The sequence below is a fragment of the Oenanthe melanoleuca genome, chromosome 6 (genome assembly GCF_029582105.1).
Source record: "Oenanthe melanoleuca isolate GR-GAL-2019-014 chromosome 6, OMel1.0, whole genome shotgun sequence".
NCBI lineage: Eukaryota > Metazoa > Chordata > Aves > Passeriformes > Muscicapidae > Oenanthe > Oenanthe melanoleuca.
The window spans coordinates 20,312,130-20,333,071 of record NC_079340.1 but is presented as its reverse complement, the minus strand read 5'-3'; the positions used below and the strand labels follow the sequence as shown (position 1 = coordinate 20,333,071).

At 36.5% G+C, this 20,942-nt stretch overlaps 1 protein-coding gene across 1 annotated transcript in view; it reads right to left on the bottom strand.

Moving 5' to 3' along the window:
• DNTT (DNA nucleotidylexotransferase) overlaps nucleotides 1-18,537 on the bottom strand; it is an 81,180-nt gene extending 62,643 nt beyond the window's left edge. The window contains exons 1-3 of the mRNA XM_056494395.1: nucleotides 18,335-18,537; nucleotides 14,876-15,050; nucleotides 8,283-8,408 (exon numbers count right to left, since the gene is read on the bottom strand). Of these exons, the coding sequence (XP_056350370.1) occupies nucleotides 8,283-8,408; nucleotides 14,876-15,050; nucleotides 18,335-18,537 (504 nt within the window). The remainder of the gene's footprint in view (nucleotides 1-8,282; nucleotides 8,409-14,875; nucleotides 15,051-18,334) is intronic.
• Nucleotides 18,538-20,942: the final 2,405 nt, after the last annotated feature.

Below are 20,942 nucleotides of genomic sequence, written 5' to 3'. Positions count from 1 at the left end.
AAATAGACCATCAGACATGGTGTGTTGTTTAGCTAATAAACATTATAGTCTCATTGAAACAAAATGAAGGTTTTGCTCTCAATCTTCAAGAAAACATCTTTCCTTACCCTACAATTTGCAAAACATTCCTCTTAACAAAAAGAAAAGAAAAAAAAAAAAAAATGAGAGCCATCCCAGGACAGGGATCTTAAATGTTTTGACACTATTTCCTTAGAAAGAAGTTGGTACTATAGGTGAGCAAAACCACTTCGTTTCCCCCTTTTGTTTTCCCTGCACTATCTTAAAGTGTATAAAAGTAGCCTTGCTACAATTTCCTTTATTCTATATCACCAGTATCACCTTGATCTCCCTAAGAATCAGTTGCCTGGTGCCTGCCTCACTCTAAGAATCCTTCCCTTAGCTGCATATTTATTTACCAGCTACCCTGATTAGTAAGGGCTGTGAAAATCCATTTTCATAACATTTCATGAAAAAGCTCATGAGAAGGACAGCTGTTTAGCAACATGCCAGATCTGCAAGTTTCAACCATCATTTACATTCAACTATCCCTTGGGTATAAGGAATCAAAAAGAGGAGAGAGAATGCTCCTTTGGGGGAAAAAAAACCAAACCAAAACAAAACAAAAACCTCAATCTATTAGAAAAATAATGCACAAGCCTTAGCTTTCTAACATCTGTCTCTAAATCTCTTACAGTAGCTAATTGTTGGATTTATTCAACTGCCCTTTTTTTTTTCCACACTTAGGATCTTTATTTAGTTGACAGATTATGTTGTATGTAATTACAGACTTTTTGGTAAGACAGACACATTGTAGCTTCTATTTAGAAAGAGAACTAATGCAGCAATAGATGAAACTACCAGTTTGAGGTCATGAACATCATGGATTCATCCCAGTTTGTGCATGGAAGAAAGACACAGCAGAGACAGTACTGCAAAGCAAATGGGGAGATGTATTTTACAAGTGGGATAACAGGACTCTGCTGTTTCCTCTGCTATGGGGTTTTCTGGATTTTCTCCCATGTTCTTACACTTTTTTATTCTTTAACAGCTTCAAAGGTTTTTTCTTACTATGTAATAGAATATGCTAATTGTTGCTTCAAATGAGATTTACAGTTCAGCTCACAAAATTAAGATTACTTTTGATTTCTTTTTTCTTTCTTTATAATCTGTACACATAAATGCTCAAGAAAGCAGTGTTTGGCAAGAAATGTCTTAATGCAGTTAATACTAAAAGCATTAATCAGGGGCAGAGCTAAAAGATATAATTATTATATTCTTGTTTAAATAGTCTACACTGATAAACACAGCCAGAAAAGTGGTTTCCAAAAGCAGCTGCTCAGCAGCATGTGTTAATAATGGCAGAGACTGGCAAAGCCAGCTCCTTGATTAGAGTGCTCAAAAAGTCCTGGGATGTTTTTTCTCACTCCCAAAAGGCAGCCTCTCACATGCACATCTGGTAAGTGTTCCACACTGAATAATCAGCCATTGTGATAATTGTGTCTGCATATACCAGCACCAGCCCTGCTGTAGAGGTGTCAGTCCCTTCCCACTGGCAGGAGGGCAAGTCTCAGAAAAGCTGTGTCACCATCACTATTGGAAAATACAATCACACGAAACGTTTTACTCAGAGGCTGTTGATAATCAATGAGAAAATATAATCAGAGCATTTTTATTCTAGTTTACATTTTTCAATGTTTTCCTGCCTTTGTGAAGCTCATTAAGCTGTTTAAAATAAACAATTAAAGATTACTGAATATTCATTAGTCTCCTTGCAAAAAACCCACATTGCCTGCAAATGCTGCAACTAATTACAGATCTGTCTTTTAACATAAAACTACTTTTAACATTCTTTTTAATAAAACATTCCTTTAAAAAAAAAAGGCATCAACTAGAATTCATGTCTATTAAGTAGCATAGTTCATATTGAGTAATATGCTAGAGGGGACAAGCATATAAAATTTGAATATTATTTAAGAAAAGTCTACAATCTAATAGATCTCTTGTGAAGTCTACTTATGGTGGTATAAAAAGGAAAGCTACTGACCATTTATTCTAAATGAAGAACCTTACCTTCCCTTTATCAATCAGATCAATATTCAGATTACCTGTTTAAAAAGTATCAGTTTAAAAGGAAACTATATTTCCAGAGATTTCCCATACATGGGAATTTCATTATCTTCAGAGTACTCTGCAGGGTCTGCTCTATTTAAATATGGAACAGATCTGGGCTACATTTCAGTTCTTCTGTTATTGGAAATTTTACTTCCCTCTCTGAAATTATGGAATGTTTGTTGGTGAGACTTAAACTATGGAAAAATTTGGGGTTTAAATGAACTTCCAGATTCCAGTGGGTGAGATCCAAAAAACACACTAAGATTTTGCTCAATTATGTAAGAATAAGAAACATGACAGATGTAGAGAGGAATTCTGAATCTCATTTAATATCTGGTATTTAAGACCTTACAAGATAAAATATCATTACCAACATGAAGTTACCAGTAATCACCTTACATATGCAAAAAAGACAGATTAAAATACTATAGATGCTAAAAATTATTTATCTGAAACCAACAAAAAGTGCAAGATTCTCAACTAATATATGAGAATGCTTCTCAGAAAAAAATAATAATCAGTAACACCATGCTAATTTCTGTCTGCTGAACAGTTGACCCAATAACATTCAGCATAATTATCAGAGTACAAGTCATGCAGAAAGGCAAAACAAATTAATGGTCCCATGAGCTATTTCATACTGTCCTGCTAATTTCAACAATCAGAGCAAGACCAATGCTACTTGCAAAACAGTCTTTAATAAACTCAATTTAAGACTCTGCTAGAAAAGAAATCACAAATATTGCACCAAAAAAAGTATTTTTAATCTAATCTGTTTTGTAAAGAATTTATTACAGTTTCATGGAGAGGGCACTTGTCTTACTGCAATGCCTACACTCACAACTTTGCACTGAGACCTTGGAAAGCTGCTTCACACCTCCCTACCATTTTTAATCTTGGCATCTTCCATTCACTCTCTATTAGGACTGTGAACACTCCAGGGCTTTAAAGCTTTCACAATGTGCTTGTACTGCATCTTTCATAAAAAAAGGCCCCTATCTTACTTGAGTCTGCAAACACTGCTGCAGAACAAATTTAAAAGATATTAACACGCTGTTATACAAGTAAGTTCAATCTGCCAAAGAGCTAAATTGCAAATAGTGATTAAAAAAAAACAAAAATCTTACATGGTATGTGTTTGAAAAACTGTTATACTCAGAACAGCAATTTGAGTTAAATTGCTTTCACTCTCAATCACTCTTTTCTGCTTGTTGATTTAGGAGGCTGCAAATCCAAAGGATGGGTCCTACTTCTCATCACATCAACAACATCAGTGTTTGATGACCACACAAAACTGACCAAAGTTTTAGAATGCAGCTTTCATTCCAATAATTTTCCTCTCTATCACCACTGTAAATCTCGAGTTTGCATTGTGGTAGGAAGAGACATCTGGCATGTGAATGGCCTTTGTACAGGCTGAGAGAGAAAACAGAGAGAAAATAAGCACTTCCAGGTACTTACTTCAAGAAGAATTAAGCAATTTAGGCAAACCTCCAATATTGTCTAAAGTGACTTCCATATAAATGAAATTACCCCTTTTTGTTCAATCTGATTTTTTTGTTTCTGTATCTGGACTGAAAAGTCCAACACTTTCCCGGATCCAAAGATTTTATCATGTTATTTTGCATCAGCTAGAAAAACAAAGAAGCTGAGAAAGTAACAATAAAAGCATAATGTGCATGATCTCAGGGTCCTTGCATAAACACTATTACTAGAAATAAATATGTTATCTCCAGTTGCTCCTCATATTAACAAACAATAACAAGTTCATTTCTTGAAAAAGAGTGGGATTCATGAGTTTTTGTATTATTCCACATTATGTAAAAGAAAACCATACAAATGTGAAAAAAATCTGCTGACACAGCACAGAAATGCAGTTAGAGTGTTAATCACATAAAAATGGCCTACATAATAGACACACTGCAATAAGAAATATAAAATATAAAATGTATATTACATATATTAATATGGTAGAGAAAGCAACATAGATTTAAAGTATCATACAAATTTAAAATGCTGAAAAGTTAAATAGAGAGTTATACTCTCTGTTTTAGAAAGCACCTTTCCATTTATCTTAAAAATCTGAATACATATTTACTCCTTAGACCAACCATCAATTAATTTTTATTAGGTATACACTTTGCACACATTCACATCATAATTCAGAGGTGCAGTCTGGAGAATTTTTGCTGAAGCAAGCTATGTCATTGGGACACTACATGTTATTAAGAGTATCCATTCCATTAGTGGTTTTCTACTACACAGCTCCCAAGTTTATTATAATAACTAAAATTGAGGATCTTCTGAGGTGTGTTTTAAAATGAAATAATAATAATCATAATAACTGCTTGAGCCACTGGCATAACTGATACATTTTTCTGTACATACAAAAGAAGAAATATTTCTTTTTTATTTTCCCCTAACATAGTGGAAAAGAAACCAGGCATCTTTCCTGTGCTAAACATTCACATTCTCATTACCATGAATAACAGCCAAAGCAAAGCAACATCCAGTAGTATTAGCAATAAGCCTCAGAACCACAGAACCATTTGCCTTTAATTCTTCTATAAGAATTAAATTGTATTTTCCTCACAGAAGAATGTCTTTCTGAATTCTATTGCAGTCTGGTATTAGTATTCAAATCCAACAACCCCTCCTGGGCACAGCAGAATGACTCCTTTTATTTCAGCACAAGAAAACACAATGTAGCCTCCAAGTGTATATTTTCAGTGGGAGAGGGAAGATAGCTCCAAATAAGCCAGAGAACAATATTGTAATATTACATTCCATAATAATGCTAATATTTAAGACAAACATAAAGGAAACTTGCTAAGGTACAGACTCTGCTCAAAGGATCTGCTTTTTCTTCTGCAGCTTCACCCACCTGAGCAGCCACAGCTCACCTGTGAGCAGGGTGATGTGTTCAGGTGCATTCCTGCACCACCCAGCTCAGCAAAGCCTGTGCCAGGGGTTCTCAGCCTGCACACCCCAAGGCCACAGGGACCCAATACTGCACAAAGACCAAGTCTGAAGCATTGCATTTCTACTCCATGAACTGAAACTCCATTCCACTGTCTGCTCTTGGCATCTGACATTCTTGTTATATTGTTCACACAGCAAGCCTTACTACACAGCAGCTCATAAATTATTTGACTGGGATTTGCCCTATACTGAAATCTTGACATCTGCAACTTTTGTCCACCCTTCTGTAGCCCCTTCCATGTGTAAAACTGGCTTGTTGTAACATTCTGCAGGTTATTTTCTGCCTATTACAACAGACAGGAAACAGGAGACATTTGAACACAGAAATTGCACCTAGTATGTTAAACCAGCACTTTTTCCTCATGAGCTCTCATCAAATATCTCTGCTATTTTTTTTAATAAGTAGTCTTTCATGATGAAATATATGCAGAACAGGACTCAAGATTAGAAAGGGTCACTAATTATCAATTTCTTCAGAAATCAAGTTCCCAGAAGTTCCTCTCACAAGAAAACAGGACATACAAATCCTGCTGTCCCCACATTGCTGCTCCAATGAAATCACTACACTTTCTCAAACACAACTACTATTTATTTGAAAGGGGAACTGAATACAATATATCATGGCAAAGTCCAGTAAAAGGAAGAATCCAAGAGTTCAATGAAGAATGAATTAGCAAATAATAGCTTTGTGCCCCTTTTATGGGCATGATCAGAAAACAAGCTAACCAAAGAAAACAGAAAATCTGTAAGCAAAGGGAACAAGCCTGTCTCACAGAATAAGATTGTTATAACAAAATGCTGCCATCAACACATAACTCAGGATTGTTTGGACCCAATTTTCAGGATGTATGGTATTGACCCAGGGAAAATCTGTCATTTAATGGTTGGCTGCCCACAGCATGCACAAGTGAATTATACCAATGCTTCAGTGCATTTGCTAAGTGCTTGCACTGAAAAATCTGTTGGAATGCTTTTATTTGAGAACATGAATTACAGGATTAATACAAGGCCAACAAAAAAACAGCAAATGTAAAAATCAGGCTCCTGTGACATAAGGCAGACTAAATGGCAGCTGTCCAAGGCACAGGCCAGTTCTGGCAGTCCATAAACACCCAACACTTCAGCTACCATTGCCAGCTTTGGTGGTGAGGAATAAGAGCACCAGCCCTAAGGAGTTCTATTACAACTGTCAAGGTGCTGATTCTAGACAGACTCACACAATATAAACTTGTCCAGTTCCACCTCCAGAAACAAAACACAGCATGAACTCAGAGAAGTTACTCTCAAAATACATTGAAGATGACAAACTGACACCTTTGTCACACAAAACCCAGTGTCTATCCAGACTCAGAAATGTTTGATATATGGGGCAACAGAAGGGAATCTCAACACTCTCATCATCAAACTTACCCACTTCTAACATGTTCAGCTAAATTCATTTACCAAATACAAGCTGTACTTTGACATTAAGACTGCTGCATTGATAAACCTGGAAGTAATTTAGGGACTGCCTCTGAAACACAGGTATAACAGAAACTGCTCAATGAATGTGGTCTAAATGCTAATGACAAGTAAAACAACTTTGTGCCTTCTGGGAGCAACCATTTCACTTTGCCATTATCTGTCACATTCTTTTCAATTTTTTACCTTTAGAATATCTGAGAAAATGTTGTAATGTAGAAAATTCATCAAAGAGCCAGGTCCCACATCCTACTGTTTCCAGGAGGTGTAGAACTAAGACACTTACTTCCTATTTCTCACAGAAGTTTGGTATTTTACATAATGTTTCAGTCATACTCTGATTTGACATTTTCCCTTAGAGCAGTTTGTATTTGATATTTATAAACAGTGAAAAAGAACTGCTGCTTTCAAGAGGTTAAATGGTTCCAATCTCAGCCTTGTTTTACTAGCAGGAAGTGGGGAAATAAAGCCACTTCAAAAGAAACAGTTTTGGAATGTTGGAAATATTGGGGTTGGAAGGGGCCTCAGGAGGTCTCTAGTCCAACCTCAGGCTCAAAACAAGGTCAAAATTCAATTCCCATCACATTGCACAAAAAGGGATTTTTTTATAAATAAGCAAACAGTTTAACCTACTTGGCAACCATAAATAGTAACATATATTTGATGTAATTGCTGATTATTTCAAAGCATAACTATACGCCAGATTTAATTTTTAACTGTGCATTCCAAGATCAAGGTATTTTTTGAGTTGCTTATAGGTTTCTATTTAGTTTTTCTTCTAACCCTGTAAAGGGTTTATAGTCACAAATAACTGGTATCTCTTGCTATTCTTTTTATTTGGATCTTTCAAATAATATTTTCTTGAAATATTTGTATGTATTTACAGGAAAACAAGGTAGAATCATAAAAATTATAAATAAAAACAAAATAAATAATAAAGCTGTAGAAAAATGAGGAGGTGTTTGATGTTATAGCTGAAACATGTAACTATGTCAGATATATTTAGACTGCAGTACATTAGAGTCTGAGAAATGTTCCTTTTGAATTGTGGTTACTGAGTGTTTAGAGCCAGCCAGGAGGAACCATTAAGCTCAGTAACTCCAGAGGAATTTAGACCAGAGGACTCAGACCCTTCATACCTCTGAAATGGGCAATTTTATGAGCATTAATTAGGATATATGACAGTCTCCAAGATTTCTATTTAACTAGACAATTCAAAGGGAGTTTTGTGATGTTGAAGTCATTAAGATGCAGTCTGTTTTCATAAGTGCTCAGTTGTGAAAATCTGAAGTTTAGAACCATCCTTTGAAGAACTGAACACTTGGGCAAACCAAAAGGCAGCACAGCAACTGTGAAGAACCTTGGACTCACCTAAACCAAACTTTTGTTTTTCATACTTCCAGCTTGTCACATAAGACTCTGATGAAAGGCTAAAAGACATTTTTGGAATGTTATTCTATCATTTGTTTTAAAAATTCATGTGTTTACAAGCTATTAATGTATTTAAAGATCCACTGTGTTAAGCTTTCAGCAATACTTAGAGGATGCAATTAAGCTTGCACTCAATTTTAATTTAAGTATGGCAGATTTACAACTTTTTGAATTGTTATTATGCTGCCTGTTTACTCATGAATTTGCTGAGGGTGCCACAGAAAATACTGAGGCAAGTAATATAGTAATTATTCTAATTATGCTAGTTTTTATTTTATGGATAGAATAAATATTACCGTGAATTTCTTGTTGTAGTTATCCAAAGTTGTCTTCCTCTGGCAGGAATACTGAGACACTTTTGTTGCAATAAATGCTGGCATTTCCAATTCAGGTGTACTCAGAGGAGGAGATTGGCAATGCTCCTAGTAAGGGTAAGAAAAAAGGTGAGTTAGTTACACACAAGGCAAAAAGCTTAAAAATACAAAAAAGTACATTTTATGAGCCCAAAACACAAACCTCTGAAGAGAATGCAAGAAAATAATAAAGTTCCTGCCATTCTCCTATGAAAAACAGTTGATTTCACATTGGCTGGACTGACAGTATAGTTTATCTGGTGATTACTGGGATTTTTTATTTTCTGCAGTAACTTCTTGAAGGGAGTTTTCAATGTCACTGCCATTTAAAAAAAAAAGAAGTCTTCCTAAATTATGTGTGTCTCTACTACTCTCACTATTGAAGTAAGTTTGAGAAACTACAAAGCTTTAAGTGCAGATAAACTCTAAAATGTGGATTTTTCACAGAAAACACTCCATTATTCAATACAAGATTAGAGATATTAGACCAAACTGACTTTTTCACAGTCTGCAGCTAAATTCAGTAGTGGAGTAAAAATTTTTGTATGAATTGGAAATAAAGTTTCCTCCCCTCTTGCAGGTAAAATGATAGAAAACTTTTTCTTTTGGATTTAATTCACTAAGCTAAATGTTCCATTTTTGAGTCACTTTAGAGTGAAGAAAATATTTATAAACAGTTACAGAAAAATAATTGCCATTCTTTTTTCACCCAACAGCCAGCTGGTGATGTGGTCTCTCCCTTAGCCAATTGCCACAGGTGCTGGTACAATCCAGACATAATTTTTATACATTCATCAAAGGAAGGAAAAGGAGCCAGAAGCCAAAACTTGAATGGGCATTTCCTAATCTCCAGGCTGCCTCCATGCTCATTCACTTTTCACCTAATTTTGCTCCATGCAAAATAGACCAATGTCTTCAGGTCTATGGGCAGCCCATCCCTGAATTCTCTCAAAAGGCAGGACTCAGAGTCATATCCTCACTGACAAAAGAGAGTCCTGAGCACAAGTCCTCAACATCTGAATGCCCTGACTAGGAAGCACTCAGAAAAAGGCAAACTCAAACTGGTTTTCTGCTGCTTTATATAGCCAGTCCTTCAATTCCCTCCTTTCTTTAATGTGCCAAATCTGAAATACTTCAGACACATGAAGTACTTTCAGCAGTTCTCTGTATTTTTTGCTCTTGGTCCTTTTGTTTGAAATCTTTTGGCAGATGTGTCAAAAACCTACTGCATTTCACTATCCAAAAGCCACAGGGAAAGGGTTCAACAATAACAATAAAAAATATGAAGATACAGAAAAGAAATTTTTACACCAATAATGGAATGATGAGCCCTTTCTCCCCTGTTTCCAATCACACAGACTAAAGGCTAGCAAACCTGTAAGCACGTGTTTATCTTCATAGACACACCCCCATCTAATTTCATGCTAAATTGCCTTTGACACAAAGTAGTTAAATAACAGTATTCACACGCACACAAAAGGCATTTGCTTGCACAACTGAAGGAGCAGTGAATTTTATGGTGGTTTTCATAACATACTCTGAAAGGAACAAAGCTATTTTATGTGTAAGACCAGTCTTGGGAATAACCAAAATGGGTTTCAGTCAGGACAACAACACAACTCATCCACTTCTGCACACATTCATGAATTATATTTTAAAACTGATTTTAAATCATATAAACTATGATTGATTAGTGCTAATATACTGCTTGAAATGATAGTGCCAGCTGCAAAGACTGTGAACAAACAGAATGTTACTGAATAGAATATATAATAAGCTGTTACCTTCACTAGGACACAGACACACAAAGAACAGGAGCCCTACATGCAGCACTAGCTGGTACTGTGCAGGAGGGCAAAACTAATGCAGAAAATCCATGCACTTAAGAGTGTGATAGGCTGGACATAAACATCCTATTCCTGCCTTAGCAGAGATATTTGAGCATTTTACTTAAGCAGTAAGAATTATGCATTTAGGTAACTGGACTTGATTATGTATAACAACAGAAGAGATTTTGGATAGAAATTAACAGCAAAAACAAAAACATCTGGCAAACAATAATTACTACAGGCTGATTTGCAGGGAATATTATGGTGCCTGCATGTGAACTATAGAAATTATCTATCAGCAGCCGAACATGAGCTGAATTGATACTGCTATTTGGTGAGAAAATCAAATGGGAAAAAAACTGGTTTTACAGATTACAGGACAAACCTAAACTTCCATCAATAGCAATTATAGTGTAGAACAAGGAATCCTGGAAACTCATTACATCAAAACTAATTTCTAGTACTGGGGAGAAACAACTACAGATAAGAGAAAAATGGAAAAATATAAGTATTAATTGTTTTTTTTAGATAACACTAAAATGAATTTGTAGTACGCTGTGCAGGGGCAACCACTGAAAAATATCCAAATGTGTAGACTACTTAATCACCAGAGGTAGTCAGAGTTTCTACCCCACATCCAGGCTGCAGTGAATGTCATTTGCTACTCTTTCACAGTGACATTTTCCACATGGCATAAGCAGGAGAAACAGCCTTTACCACTTGCATCAATTTGTAAAGCAGACAGACTTGGCTGCAGAATTAATCTTGTGGGGGACTACTTTGCTCTTTGTCAAATTATTTTTTGACACACCAAGAAGTATAATGACATAGGGAAATAACAGGAAAAAATGAAGCAGCAGTGAATGAAGTGCACAGAGACAACCAGCCAGCAACCCAGGCAGCATTGACCAAATAATAAAGTCCTCTGATATCCAGCATTTTATGAAGAGAAGGCAGACAGTTTATAAGTTTCATTTTTATTTCCTGAGAAACTCTGACTGTCAGAATGAAGGATTTCTTCCATTACTTACAGCCTTTCTCTTTCACAATGAAACAGGGTGAGATGCTCCAGAAAACATTAAATATGTTTCCTGACACATGATAAGACAAAGGATCAAAAGATGGCTAATGTGGAAAAAAATCCTTTGTTCAAATAAATAAATCTCTTTTCCTTTCTAGGAAAAACAAAAGCAAAACCCTAATTAGCTAACAACTTCTAGGTTCTGACTGAGGAAAAGGCAGAAGAGATGCAGTCACAGCACAGCTCTTGAGGCTGCTGAGTCTGCAGCAGCCCTTACAGAACTCTTCCTCTCATTTTATCCCTCTGGAAGTCTCCCTCTGCCTCTTTTTCCTTCAAAGCCCAGGAAACATCAGCACTTCCTAGCACTGGGGATGCCCTTGTGTACCTATTGACATCTATGTCCTGCTATTATCAAGGGGACCCATCTGCTTGTGGTAGGAAAGGTGTCTCTGGACAAGGGCTGACCTTTGCCACAGAGATATTTTGCTTCCCTTTTAAAGCAGATATTTGGCTACCATATTTCCAAAGCTTATTAAACTAGATGATGGCTACTAAGCCTAAAAGTCAACTGTGACTCAATGAATCAATAATAATTCTGTCCATCTGAAATCTGGTCAACCAACCTTTTATTCTCTATAAATCACTGACATCAGAGCATCTCTTGGATCATTCACTACCACAGAAAGATGTACTTTAATGACAATTGTAATTAGGGTGTTAGCTAATGGTCTGTAACTCTGACTTTATTCCCCTTGTTTTGTATGGAGAAGGACATTTCTTTTTACTAATGCAGTAAAACAAATGTCCTGAATGAAGAATAACCTTCCAAATAGGCTACTGTAGGATCTGAAAGACAAAATCTTACTGCTATTGATATTAATGGGAATTCGACCACAAAACGACATGGGGATAAGATTTCACCCAAAACATTCCCTCACTGCAATCCATCCCTTTTACTTCAAAACCTTCATGATCTAGCTTGAGTTCAAGGTTTGTTAATTCACTTTCATTTCACATTTTACAAGTCTGACATAACGAACCAAATTTGTCTTCAGTGAAATTCCAATTAAATTACATTATGTATGAGTTCAGTCTAGTACTTAAAAAGAAAATTAACCTTTACTTCAATCTTTCCTCATTTCTCAAGGCAGAAAAAAGAATTAGCATGGTGACACTGCAACAAAAAATTATTTTTAAATTTACTGCACTCCTAGAATTGTTGTTTTCTCCTTGTTTGCTTTACAAAATGCTTATTACTTTAGAGAAGCTATACAATTAAGATTGGTTTTAACTATAAGCTTTAAAAATAACAGTATAGCTGTCACTGGCTTCCTTACTGTACTCTATATTTATTAGCAATCTTATTAGAAATCTTTATGTTGCAATAAAAACAGAAGCTTTTACTTGCAGAGCCAGTCTCAAAGTATAATAAGGATCACCTGACAGTGCTGATACCTTTTTCAGAAGTTTGTGCTCCACCAATATTCCAAAAGGAGTTTTATATAAAACTAAGGCTGTTGCCTTCTCATTGACTTAAAAAAAATTTGCAGGAATTATGGAGGAAGACCAAGGTGTTTCTTGCTTTGGAAAGAAAAAAAATTATGAAAACATTTTTTTCTGAGCTGTATGAATCCATAGGTCTCCTCATACTGCTGAAATTAAGAATGTACATAAAAGGTAATTTGGTTTACTTTTAATGCTGATGTGAAATTCTCAGGAAGGTTCACAGGATTTTGTTTATTGTTTTAATGCATTAGTTTTTCAGAGAACTTCTTTGCATTCCCTGTATTTATATTTTTATGGCCTGTAAGATGAAATAAAGCAGTAGCTATAAGGTTTGCTTTTGTTATGTTTCTTTTTGTATTAATTTCTTTGCTCTCTTCTCCCTCCAGCAGATTCACTGAAAAAATGTTAAAAATGTATTGCAAAAATATATCCTTGGAAGGGTTTCAAATATAAACACATATTCTGTCATGGAATCATGCTGAGTCTGAGAGCGACAGCTCCATCTGGTGTATTCACTCCCCCCTCCCCCCCAGCCCAAACTGTTATTAAACAGTAATTCTTATATGTAAAAAACTGGGAAATATTTTCTGGCAATGAAAATGCAATATGAATGAAAAAAATAATCAGGAGCTACAGTTTTTCTTGGGAAAGGATGGCATTTATGAATCATCCTTCATAATCTAAATACCAAAATGAAGAAGCAGCAAACAGCACAATGCCGCTCTTAAATATTCAGGCATTCTGTGCCTCAGAGGAGGGCACATGCTGCACACCCTGCCGTGGTCCCAGTGTGCTCACAGCTCACACAGAGCCTAATCCAGACCCTCAGGAATCAGCAGGAATCCCTCACTCTACCTCAGAGAGCTTTAATCAGATTTGGAGTTCTCTTGACACATGAATTAATTTCTTTGCCGGTGCGCACCAAGCCCATCCCCGCGAGGCTGGGGCGGTGCAGAACGAGGGAGCAGCTTCATCCAGTGCAGTGCTGGGCCTGTTCCATGGCTCAGTGGCACAGGCTGGGCACAGCACCTCCAGCATCCCCCCCAAACCCCCATCACTCACAGTCTGTGCCGAGGCATTGAGTACCACTGCTTCTCACTAGGCTCCAATCTGAGAAATCAGCAGATAATTTGTCAGGTATAGATCAAAGGAAAACATCATCACCCACTGCTTCAAGGTCAAACACCATGCACCAAATAATCAGTCTGCCATTTACAATATCCTCTGACTTACAGCTTCCATTGAAAGATAATAAAATATAATAAAACTTTTTCTTCTCCTAGCACAGTTTTACTTTATGGTGCCAAATCTGTAAACACATGTCCATAGACTACATCAGTCTTCTTTTCACAGATTCTTCAAGGGCCCAGCTGTTAGATGACCACCCTGCAACAGCAAAAGTTGTAATATTTTTGCATTGTTTTGGGGAGGCCAAGTATTCCATCAACAGCCCATTGAAATGTACTGCTCTCACTGGGATGTCTACCATGATATTGACATATTTGAGCAAATACCACAAATACCAGAACAGCATGAGTGCCTCATTGATGGATATTGCAGAGGAGTTGGGACTGTTGAGCCTCTCAAGACTCTAGGAACACCTAACAGCAGCATTCCAGTAATTAAAGGGCTGCAAGAGAGCTGGAGAGAGACTTGTAACAAGTGCACAGTGATAGGACCGGGTGAAAATAGCTTTACACCAGCAGATGGGAAATTTGAATTAGCTGGACAGAAGAAATTCTCTTCTGTGAAGGTGGTGAGGCACTGGAACAGATTGTCCAGAGAAGGTGTGGCTGCCCCAACCCTGGAAGTGTTCCAGGCCAGGTTCAATGGGACTTTGAGCAACCTGATCCTGTGGAAGGTGTCCCTGCCCATGGCAGGGCAGTGGGAGCTGGATGATCTCTAAGGTCCCTTCCAGTCCAAACCATTCTGTGATTCTGTATTACCAGTTTGTAATCTGAGATGACACAGTAACTCAGCATAACCAGACACTGATAAAGAAGATACAGAAGGTGTTTTTAATCTACCAAATCTGTGTGAATTACTATATAAATTTTATAGAAAAAAAATTAAAATTCAAAAATAATAATGCAACTATATATATTTTAGGTTTAAAAAAATAAATAAAATCACAGGCATTTATTTTGAATATCACTGCATTCACACTGCAGATGTCTTACCATGAGACGATACTTCATTTCTGAATCAACTGGTCTTCCTGCTTCCATGCAGGCTGTGAACCAGGAGATGTCCAGTAGTTCAAACCTAGAGCTGTCACCCACAGCCTGTCCTTTCAGCCAGTCCAGCACCTCCAGGTAAGAGTTGTTCTCAGCCACAATATGAGTGACAGAGTCACTGTCAAGAAGTACACAAAAAATTTTTCTTTTTTTTCACTGAATCCAACTGTACACAGATACAGAGTTATTTCTGTATTTACTTACCATCAACTTCCAGAAAATTGTAGTGTATATTGTATACTAGGATGTGGAAGCACTTAAGTTTTCATATCACCATATATTTATTCTGGTCACTGACTCTGCCTTGAGGAAAGACTATAGTCTGACAGGTCCTGTAAGTGCAGCATTTTCTTTCTTGAAGGATCATTTACCTGCCATAGACCCATAGACTCTAGCCCAACACACATTCTTTGCAATTCTGAAAATATTTAGTTTACACAAGCAGTACCATAATTAAAAGGTTGCTGACAACACCTGACAGTCTCTTCCCAATATTCCTCATCAATGAGTGCAACATTGAAAAGTCAGTTAACAATAATTATTTAAAACTTTACAGCAAGTAATATCTTTCTTTATACTTAAGTTTTTTCTGCTTGTATGAAGCCATTCATTACATATGGCATTGCCAAATATTCATGAATCAAACCTTATGAACTACATGCCCCATCTAAACACCACTTCCTTGCTGCTATGCCAGTATAACAAAACTGATGGTTTAGTGAATACAAAATTTACAGCTTGAACTGTTAATCAATACGTTATATATTGCCCAAAAATACAATAGCACAAATGTTACTGCAGTAAATTTCAGTTGTTGTATAGAACAATTGGAAAGGATTACCTGATTAAAAGGTGATCCTTTTAAAGATTAAAAAGACAGACTTCTGTACCCATCACAGTGAAATAATGGACAGGGACGAAGTTGTGTTTCAAGAAAAGATTTTGTGCACAGTTAGAATGATCTGTAAGTTTCTCTCTGGCCTGCTGATGCTTCTCAGCAAGTTTAGAAAAATACAGACTTGGGTAGGAAATTCTGAATGGTTCTGAGTTTTCCTGCTCCCTATGCATCCCACGAGGGTGTTGTCACCCACACAAAAAAGAAAGAGAAAGGAGAAAATTCTTCATTTCCATCAACTTGTAGGACTTCAGTATTTAGAAAATATATTCCAACATTAATTTCTGTCAGGCAACAGATTCCTAAACTTGTTGTGGGAAAGGCACAAACAGGCAGTGTCACTATTTGGCAATATTTTCACAGAAGGAAAGCCAGAGCTGGAACATAAATTGCCTTGATGGCAGCCACATCCATTTGAAAGTCTGTGACTTTCTGCTAGCCCATGATGGTGACAGCCTTCTGCAAATAGAGTAAATTTCCAGTAGACCTGACAGAAAGCTCAGCAACCTCTCTGTAACACCTGGAGGAGTTGAGCATCAGCCTGTTAAAGCAGAGAGGATCCCACTGGTGGAGATTGCTGATTAGCATGGACTTCAAAACATGGTGTGTGCTGTCAAAGGCAGACTGCACAACCTTTCAAAGCAAATTACCTTCCAGAAAACCAAGAAAATCCTTTGGCCTATCTCTGTGATCCTTATTGAAATGAGGAATCGCCAATTTCTTCAAGTCATGAAATCACAAATGATGAAATGGCAAATATTGGAATCGCTCCATAGAAAACTTATCAAATAACTCTCCAATGCAATAAAATACTGTATTTTGGAACTATAAGAAAAGTACTGAAGGGACTGTGCTTCAAAAATGTGTATCAGGCTACAGCACAATTTTTTTCTCTCCATATAGTGGAACTTGTAGGGCAGAGTCCATTGAAAAAGAATAAATACAAATTAATTTTTTTCTAAAATATTACAAACAGAGATTAAGTGAATCTCCATGAAATACTGTTTGGTCTACTATTATTTAACCCTAGGCCCCACTTTAATTAAACTGTCACATCTTTATACTTGAGTTAAAAAAAAAAAAAAAACAAAAAACAGTTAGAGACACAGGACTTCTGCTTCCTGTGGTTTATTTCACTTCATATAAAAAATTCATATGTTATGCATTTGTACCAAGCTGCAGAGCTGGGAACTTTGCCATCACTATGCTCACAGCAGCACTTTAGCTGCTGTGCTCCAGTTTCCTCTCATACCTGTACAGCTGTGCTATTTGCTTGGCACAGAACATAACAAATTTAGCATTTCCTCTGGCATTTTCAAAAGCAAAAATCGACACTTAAATAGCTTTGATTTATCCAGTAGCAGCTAAGCTGAAATTAAACATAACACCTGCCTCATAGAACTTACAGAAAGCCTGAAATACTGGCAATAAATACTTGTGTGTCAAAGAAGCCCAGATAAAGTATTTGCACAGTCCCCTACAGATTATTAATGTAGAATCCAGAACAGCACTCTGCATTTCTTTTTTCCTCAAGAATTCACTTAGTTTTGGATCAGATGCTAATTGCCTACTTCTGTTTAATACCTGCTTGAATCTTGCTTTACAAATTATTTCACCCTCCCTTCTTCCTCAAACTTTCAAAGTTGATGGGATTGAAAAAAAAAAAAAAAAAAGAAGTCTGTGGAAATGAGCTTTTATAGGGAGGACCCAGTTGTACACTCTCCGAGAAATGATCAATACTTGGCCTTCCTCCAGCTTTTCAGAGAACCTATATAGTGATGCAGCTTCTGGAAAACTGTATAATGACATAAGCAGCACTTATGTAAAGCTCTGTTTGGAGGAAGGCTTCCTTCAGAATGAGTTAGTTTACTGAAACCAGACAAACCTGAATCTGGAGTATGTTTTCACTCTCAAATGCCATATCTGTGGTGTTTTACTGCTAAGGTTTTTCTCCAGTGCCCTTCCAGATAGTACTAAAGCATAAGCCATAACTTTGAGACTCACACCAGTGTAAAAAAGTTAAATACTATAATACCAGGGATGATGTAGACAAATACCCCCCTCAACCCATCACAGTTTCCTTTACTATATATTTAACTTTCTTTCATTTTCAAAATTGACCATTAAGTTTAGATTAATCTTAATCTGACTTCAAAGGGGAAACAAACAATGACTGATTCAGATGAGCTAAAGATACAATTGATATGGAGACACATGAAAATTGACAGATTTACAATAAATTAGAAATGCACATTTTAAAAGTGAAAAATTAGAAATTTTGCTAAGTTTTGTGCTTTGCCTTCTCTCTGCCTAGAAGACAGTAGAAATAAACCACATACTAGGAACACCTATTGAACTCCTGATACTTATTTATAGTGCCAACTATATCCACCTAAACTTAGGCAAAAGCTTCAATCACAGGCACTTGTATGACTATATTTATTGAATTAGAATGTTCCACACAGCATTACTACATGCTATTTCAAAACATAAAAACATTTACTTACCTTAGCTCACTTTCTACTCTGAAACCTTTTCTTCTTCCCAGTTCCATCAAAAATCTCCTTCTGGTCATCCCCATCTTCCTCTGCATAATAAAAATGACAAAGCTACTGAACTTTATTTCATAGCTGCAGGAAAGTTTTGGGGAATGCAACCCTTTCTGTCTCTTCCTCAGGGAGGTTACAGCTGGAGCTTTGTACCTGTCCATGATGCAAGGTAGAAATGCTTTCACGTGGGTAAAATAGAGGTAATATGCTTTCTGCCAGGCAACAGCTGTATTTAATGTCACCACCCATTGAAGTAATTTTCTTGTTCCCCCTCTGAAATCAAAAGCAGGTGCTACACATACAGAAACATCACTCACTCTCTACCAGCTGGGACTTCAACAGAAATACTCCAGACAGGTGCAAAAATGTTTTCATGTCTTAAAACAGCCATTGCCTACAAAGACTATCCAAATAATATTGATCAGCCAAATCATCTCAAAATTTCAACCAGGTCTTCAGCTGATTGAATGGCTCAATTCCACCTTTTTGCCTTTCAGCACCCAGTGACCTCCACACAGCTACAGAGGAGATTATGGAGACCATTTACATTCCTCTTCTAGAGGAGGGGGCTCATTGCAGAACTACACCAAACTTTTTGCCAGTGTCATGTTGTATCCGGTTCTGTGTCTCCTGAATTTCTATTAGAGCAAGGTAAGCACAAAGAACCAGGTTTACAGCATCTGCATCTACTTCAGCACAAATCTACTTCAGTGGTAAATACCCCTATTCCCATGTCAAGCTGGATTTTTATTTTTAACATAGCAGAGAATTTGGATTTTACCAGTCCTTCACAACACATCAGAAATGTTATATGTTACAATTCTCATTGCTCATATTCAGGAAGGGAAGCAAGGTGGAAAAATCCCTAAGTCAGATCTATTAATTATATTTTCAGTTATTTTATCACAGGTGGATATACAAGCTGAATTTCAGGAAAATTAGTCAAAAGCTGTATCCTGCAACTATGGGCCTGAGTTTAAAACTTAATTGTAAAGGTATTGCTGAAATTTTCTGAACTCTATAGCTCTTGCTGCTTCAACTGTATTATTGCAGATATAAAGAAATATTTTTCATCAGAATAGAAACCAACCATCCAAAATTAGCATAGAGCTTTCAGCTCTGGGGTCTTCCTGAGGCCATGAAAAGAATTATATACATAGTGGAGTATATAGATTAGCCTGGATTCATTTCTTCCTTTGCCTAGGGATAACCCAGAAGCCAAAATATCTATTCCTCTTTTGGATTTATAATATTAAAATTGTAAAAATAAATCATTTCAAGCTTATTTTGAAATTATATGAGATATTTTCATAGGAACTGAAAAATGGACAAACTGACTTTAAGAGGCTTAAGCAAAAGAATAGCAGCAAGGAAGCAAAAAAAAACACAATAATAGGAACGGATCTGGCATTAATGCTGAGCTATCTGTTTTGGTTGTTCCATGCCTTTTTTCCAGACTACTAATAAGCCATTGAACTGGTCACTTCTCTGTTTATAGCTTGGTAAAACATTTTATCTCAATCCCTACAAGGAATAATATGTTGGAGAACAGATTCTTTACATATGTTAAACAAAGTTTTATTTTATGTTAAAATTAATTCAGTGCTCTAAAACATGTAAATATAATTTTCCCCAGTGTAACATCAATATGCTCAGTGCCACTAAAATCCTTCTGGCATCAATAACAAGTTGTAATTCCTTTGTGTAACTGTTATAACTCTTAAGCCAGATTTTCGAGGGTATTTAGATGCCAAAAGGCTGCAAACAGAGACCTAGTGGGATTTTCAAAATATCTAAGCAAGCTAGGCACTCAGCTCCTTTGGAAATCAATTTCTGGCTTTGAACCTAATGCAAAGAGATTTTCTCTAATAAACACAGTATAATATGAAAAAGTCTCTGCCAATGATGCAATTTTATTAAATGTACCTTCTAAAATTAACAGGATTTCCATATCCCAGATGAGTGAATTACTTATTCTCCTACAATATTATATCATAATATTTTTGACAGCACCACAGAAAGTAGAACAGGCATTAGAGAGAAAGCAAATACAACAGAGAAAAAGCAAGTCTCTTATTTATGACAAAGGAGAAGTATACTGTTATCTGAATCATGACACCACATATGATTCCTGGCCTAAAACCACAGAAACTTGCAGAAATTTTCCATCTCATTACAGTCTTATGGAGTTCAGAGTATTTCACATTCCTTGAGGGAAATCTGAACAAACTTTTATGTTCTTGCTATGGATCACTTTTGCACACTGTGAAAGGCAAAGATTAAGAATTTGACACAAATACTGATGGCCATTTAAGTAAACATTTATCATTTCTTGTGCCAGTAACAGCATCCTAAACTCCTCTGAGGTGCAGAGCACTGCTCAACTCCAAAGCAAGGTTGGAGAGAGAAAGTGCTGCAAAGTACAGCTCCTCTGAATTTCAGTTTTCACACATGTTCTCACTGCACTTCCTTGATTATTGTCAGTCTTTCAGTGCCCTGCTGTCATGTGAGCTGCATTGTAAATATTTTATAAAATAACACTTGTTCATTCATGTAGCTTTCATGA